At 42.2% G+C, this 5,708-nt stretch overlaps 1 protein-coding gene across 1 annotated transcript; it reads left to right on the top strand.

Moving 5' to 3' along the window:
- The first annotated feature begins 2,648 nt into the window (after positions 1–2,648).
- uncx (UNC homeobox) lies at positions 2,649–5,453 on the top strand. Its single transcript, XM_078270486.1, has 3 exons — positions 2,649–2,907; positions 3,393–3,568; positions 4,410–5,453. The coding sequence occupies exons 1-3, from the start codon at positions 2,649–2,651 to the stop codon at positions 5,451–5,453; spliced, it is 1,479 nt and encodes a 492-aa protein (XP_078126612.1).
- The last annotated feature ends 255 nt before the right edge of the window (positions 5,454–5,708 follow it).

Raw genomic sequence — 5,708 nt, 5'->3', positions numbered from 1 at the left:
ATTAGAGTATACGTACTGTAAATGAGTGAGTGAGAAGAGTTGGTGTGTGTGTGTGTTAGGGGGACTTTTCCTATGTGCTCAATCAGTGTCAGTGCTGTTTTTCTCTACCTAATTCATCACTGTGGTCAGTAGTGGACTTAAGAGAACACCGAAGTCATTATAACAACATTTCACACCTCTAAATGATAAAATAAACATTTGACATGAAGCAACTGTAGCTGAAAACAATACCATGTGTCTGTCTCTAAGTGTAAAGTGGCTGTAAGTCAAAAGCATCATCTCATCTTGATATAATACACTATCTAGGGTTAGGGTGTATTCGTGGTCATACTATCATTCAGTCACTCTTGAGAATACATTTTTTTTATAAGATAAAACAGAATGCTGTTTTATCTTATAAAAGGTGCTTAAGGTGAAGGGGTTACAACTAGGTGACAAACCATGTTGTGTTGTTTTAAAAAGGGAAAGTTGTCCACAATATTCTTCCCACAAATATGCATTGTACATTCACGTTTCCTTGTAAAGTAATATAACATCTTTTTTATTTACACCTAACACTTGAAGAAAAACACTGATCTGTGCTGAGGTGTCATGATCTTGCAGCCCTCCTGGAATTTATCTCTTTGGATGGAAAGCTGAATCAATTAGTCTATAGGCCCATGTGTTCTTATTGATTCAGATCAACAATACATGCATGCAATAAAGACGATGTGTCCAGCTGCAACAGACGACTCAGAACTCTCAATGAGAGAAAAAAACAACAAAAAAACATATTTTTTTTAAATTATATTTTCCCACTGAACAGCTGCCAAAAGGACCAGTTATAAAAAGGTAACAAGGCAGGGCAACAGCGCGACTGAATGCTGGCCTTGTTCGCCTTATTATCGGGTTAATTAAAGCTAGAATCTGACAATGTCACCCGGTTGTAGAAAAACGGATTTAAATGCAATGTCTCTGGAGACTGTGTCAAGGGCTGCCTTTCATTGAGCTCCTGTGTGCGCCCGAGTTGGGGACAGCCTATGGTATATGCTTGGAAATGAACGAAAAGCAATTATTGAATTTTAGATGTTCAAATGCGAAATGAATGGGGAGGAATTATTCATAAGATCTTGTCCATGTGCGTTAAAATTAAAGTTAAAATACAAAGAGGGAAACGCTTCAAAGACAAGCCCACTGCTGCTGAAAAGGAAGATGGATAAATAGGCGAGATCATTTCTGAGGAGTTCATTAAAATGTAAGGCTACACACTGAAATATAGAGGGTTGTTATTTGGGCTTGGGGGTCAAGTGACGAGCGGATTATATACTTCCTCATAATAATATTAATTAAACAATTTGCATGCTAATAGGGTAACAATTATCGCAGCTTCTGTTGAGAGATTCGGGTTATTACAACATGCCAATCCGGGTGCCAAGGGTCAGGGAATGAGTGGGGTGCGAAATTTCAACTCTGATTAACATTATGACAGCGCCAGACTTGGGATAAATAAAGTCGAATTAATTATTTGAAAACCTAATGAGCAGATAGGATTTAAGCTAGTCACATATTGAGTGCAGGGGTTGCACAAGTGGAGGAGCTTTCCAATTTAGTTTGCTGTCAGGAAATGTTGTGGATGCCTGCATATGAGTATTTGGTTGCTATTTTATTGTGTTGCATTCTATTGTCCTTGTTCTTTTAGTAGTAGACGCATTCCTTTATTTGGTCAACACAAGGTTGGTCGTAACTGGATGTTTTGCCTTGTAACAGTAAACTATTATAGTTTACTCTCGCTTTGTGCCTTTAGCAACATCTCAGCTCCCCTTTTAAATACACCCATATTTCAACAATCACCCTATTTGATTTCCGCCCTGCACGTGAACCTGTCTGATTGAGGTTTAATGTATTTAAATGATCCATAAAAATAACATTGTTACATAGGCCTAGTTTTTTTTTAATCTTAACCCAGTTGCTCTTAAAGTGAAACTCAGGGACGAGAAAGAGTCCTATAATCCAAAGAAGGTCGCAGTCATCCCTGGAGAAAGGAATAGTTTAAGTAAAAAAAAATATACCAGTTATTGTAGTTTTTGATCAGCTTTCACTTTTTTCTGCTACCTCCCCAAGAGATGTGCCAATACAAACAAATAACAATACAATATAATGCTAATAAACAGCCATGCCTTTTAACTTGGATAAAATATGATTTTTTTGTTTCCAATCTGGTCTAATATTCATCTATTTGCAGCTCCTCCACTGAACAAAAAGTCCGGGAGCCTCTGGCCTAAGCTATCCGCCTGTAGCCTTTCCTTCCTGGGATTTGGCAAGCCCTTCCTCCCGGTGGGTCCCCCGTGTAGTTGCGATGTAGTTCTTATCAAAGCCCTCCTGTCTTGTTGTGACAGCTCTGATATTGTTTATTGAGGTGGATGTCAGCTTTAATTAGCAATCGATACAGGGAGCGTTTGCAGAGCGCGTCTCTGACGTCAGAGTCCATTACCGCTTCTCATTGGGTCTCATATTCCCAGAGCCTGGGCTAATTATTGGGAGGTTCATGTGGATAAAGTACAGCTCATCCCTCCCTTCACATCATGTCCCCTACTCGTTGGCCACACTCACTGCATGCTTTTTAAATTCCCATCACCGGCCTCCAGACGTCGTTTCCTTTTGCCTGCGGGATGATGGACAGCAGGATACTGGATCCACCTCACGCCCAGTTCGGAGGCTCTCTCGGCGGGATGGTGGGCTTCCCGTACCATCTGAGCCACCATCACGTTTACGAATTAGCCGGGCATCAACTTCAATCTGCGTCCGCGGTTCCCTTCTCAATAGACGGATTACTTAATGGTTCCTGCACGGCTTCAGTGGGTAATTCCAACCACCTCTTGTCTTCGGGCTGCGGGATGAATGGAGATAATCAGCAGTACAAACTGACAGGTAAGCCACATTATATAGCCTACTACACAATAACATCTCCTCTAGCTCCGCTGGTTGCACACAGACAAAAACAGAAAGAAACAAAGACAGGATATTGCGATACAAGTTATCCTCTGGTGGTGTGTTTAAAGGGCAAGCCGAACCACGCACACAGGCAGAGGAGTATTATTCGCCTCCCACTTCATTTCCATCTCCGAAAGCTATATGCACCCAAACAAAAACTATGTTCCTGTCAGTCAGGAAATACTAGAGCAAGGAAATGCATGTTAACATCTGAATGTTTCCTCTTTATCTCAGTAAAAGCGACAGATTGGATAGAAGCTGCATGTGTTTAGACTGCGAAATCTCAAATGCAATCACCTTCTTCAGCTATAAAGTTTGCAGAATTATTTGCGTATCCATGAAACCAGTATGCTTAGAATTGTGTTAAAATGTATTTTTTTTTAAGTATCTTTTGATTATATTTATTTTCATTCTGCTGTCAGACTCGGGGGACCCAGACAAAGATAGCCCTGGTTGCAAGAGACGGAGAACTCGCACAAATTTCACTGGTTGGCAGCTGGAGGAATTAGAAAAGGCTTTTAATGAGAGCCACTATCCCGACGTTTTCATGAGGGAGGCACTGGCTCTTCGATTGGACTTGATAGAATCAAGGGTTCAGGTAAATATTTATTTTGTTCCTTTTATAAGTTGTGTGTGTGTGTGTTTATGTATTTAGTCCTTTGTTTATTATTCATTAATAGAAAAGGCTCAGGGTTTCAATTGCATGGTCCAAACTTCACAAATAAATTGCAGAATAAACCTTCAGGTAGCATAGGTTAATTTTGGGTCATAATATAGGCTACATCTTGTAATAATTTAACAATAATAATTATTGGACCCACTAGATGGATGTGTGTTGTTTGACCTTTTCAAGGCTTATGTTAGTCCAATAAATCAATTTTAATTACACCTTATTTTGAAAAAGAATGAGGATGTAATGCCAACTGATATTTCTATAGGCGTTTAACTAGCCTACATTATTTTGCCAGAAATCTTGGCGCAATATTTGTCAAATATATTGACAATGGTTAACCAAAAATACCAAAAACATGTGTACTGACCTCAATTAGGCTACATGAGTAAATATGCCGACCTTTATTTTATTATAGTAGAATAGTATTGTTGATAAAAATAGCAAAGTGAAAGCTTGCTAAGTTTAATTGCAGAGTTTACAAAGGACAAAATAAATAATGAAGACCTGTAAACCTGTCAATTAAGCTCTTTTTTTAAGCTTCATCCCAATTTTTTGTAGCTTTGTCTGTGTACAGATTGTTTTTTAATCAAAGGCCTAATTAAAAGGCCTGCATAGAAAACCGAAGAGCAAGGTGTAACCTCGCTGTTTCTTTAATTACCAAATTGTTAAATCTTTGGTCTAATTACTTTCACCTTGCAGTAACAGAACATTACACAAGTTTCACTTTTTTTTTTCTTTTTTTTTTCTTTTTCTTCTTTCTCTGCAGGTATGGTTTCAGAATCGCAGAGCCAAATGGAGAAAAAAGGAGAACACGAAGAAAGGTCCAGGTCGACCTGCTCACAACGCCCACCCCACCACGTGCAGCGGGGAGCCCATGGACCCCGAGGAGATCGCCAGGAGAGAGCTGGACAGGATGGAGAAGAAGAAACGAAAGCAGGAGCGACGGCTGCTCAAGTCCCAGAACAGGCTCGCTTCTGGGGATTTATTTCACACCCCGGGATCAGACAGCGACAGCGGGGTGTCGCACGTGACCGACAGTGACCACACAGGCCCGCCTTTTGACTCTGTGGGGGGGAACCAAACGCAATCGAGCTGTGACCAAACACCTCACCCTCTCCACACCCAACACCAGAACCAAAGACACTTGGACCGGGATGCTGGCGGATCCGAGCTGGACTCGTCCGACGCCAGCCACCGGTCAAGCCTGCAGTGCTCCAACAACAGCAGCGCCTCCAGCGTGCAGAAACTCAACCCTTTTAGCGTCGAAAGCCTCCTTTCGGACTCCAGGCCGAGACGCAACCCCGCGGCCTTACCCTCCTCACGGCCTTTGATAGGGAAAGGACACTTCCTACTCTATCCCATCACACAGCCGCTTGGATTCATTGTTCCTCAAACGGCCCTGAAGACAACAACAGTAACACAGTCTGACAGTGACGCCCCAGCAGGGAGAAACCCGTCCAATGTCCGCTGCAGCGTCTCTGCGAGCTCTGCGGGATGTAGGAGCAGCTCGCCGGACTCCGCAGACGCCACACACAAGGTACAGGTGGGATCAGAGGAAAAGACACGTTCACCGCACACCAGCCCGTCCAGGGCCGCCTTTTCCACTGGCAAAAGTACTCAGACCTCTGTTATTTGCAGCGATTCGACTTTCGCCCACGAACACATCAGTCCACAACTCATTAAGCCTGTCGATGCAGACAGAAAAGAGCATTTAGCGATCAAGGACCACCCTGACACCCCCGAGTGTGTCCACAGTGACAGTCCAGCAGAAACAAAAACAGACTCTAAAGAAGATGTCGACATGGAATAAATAATTTGGGGTAGAAAAGAAAAACGAAGAAGCAGAATCATACTGATATAGCCTCTAAACGACACCTTTCATTAGGCCAAAGCTTAACATCCTTGCATCTAATCTCTATAGGTTTCCCCACTTTGCTGATACTTTGACAATGGTGTGCTCTCTCTCTCTCTCTCTCTCTCTCTCTCTCTCTCTCTCTCTCTCTCTCTCTCTCTCTCTCTCTGCGAGTGTGTGTGTGTGAGTCAGAAGTCTCTAGATATCCTTTAA

This window comes from Sander vitreus, chromosome 15, assembly GCF_031162955.1.
Source record: "Sander vitreus isolate 19-12246 chromosome 15, sanVit1, whole genome shotgun sequence".
In the NCBI taxonomy this organism is placed as follows: Eukaryota; Metazoa; Chordata; class Actinopteri; order Perciformes; family Percidae; genus Sander; species Sander vitreus.
Note: the sequence above shows the minus strand (reverse complement) of the source record. Positions and strands in the feature narration are given on the sequence as shown.

Coding starts and splice junctions, on each gene's coding strand:
- uncx (XM_078270486.1), top strand. CDS start 2,649: ATGATGGACAGCAGGATACTGGATCCACCTCACGCCCAGTTCGGAGGC. Junction 2,908..3,392: donor TCAGCAGTACAAACTGACAG/GTAAGCCACATT, acceptor TTCTGCTGTCAG/ACTCGGGGGACCCAGACAAA. Junction 3,569..4,409: donor TGATAGAATCAAGGGTTCAG/GTAAATATTTAT, acceptor CTTTCTCTGCAG/GTATGGTTTCAGAATCGCAG.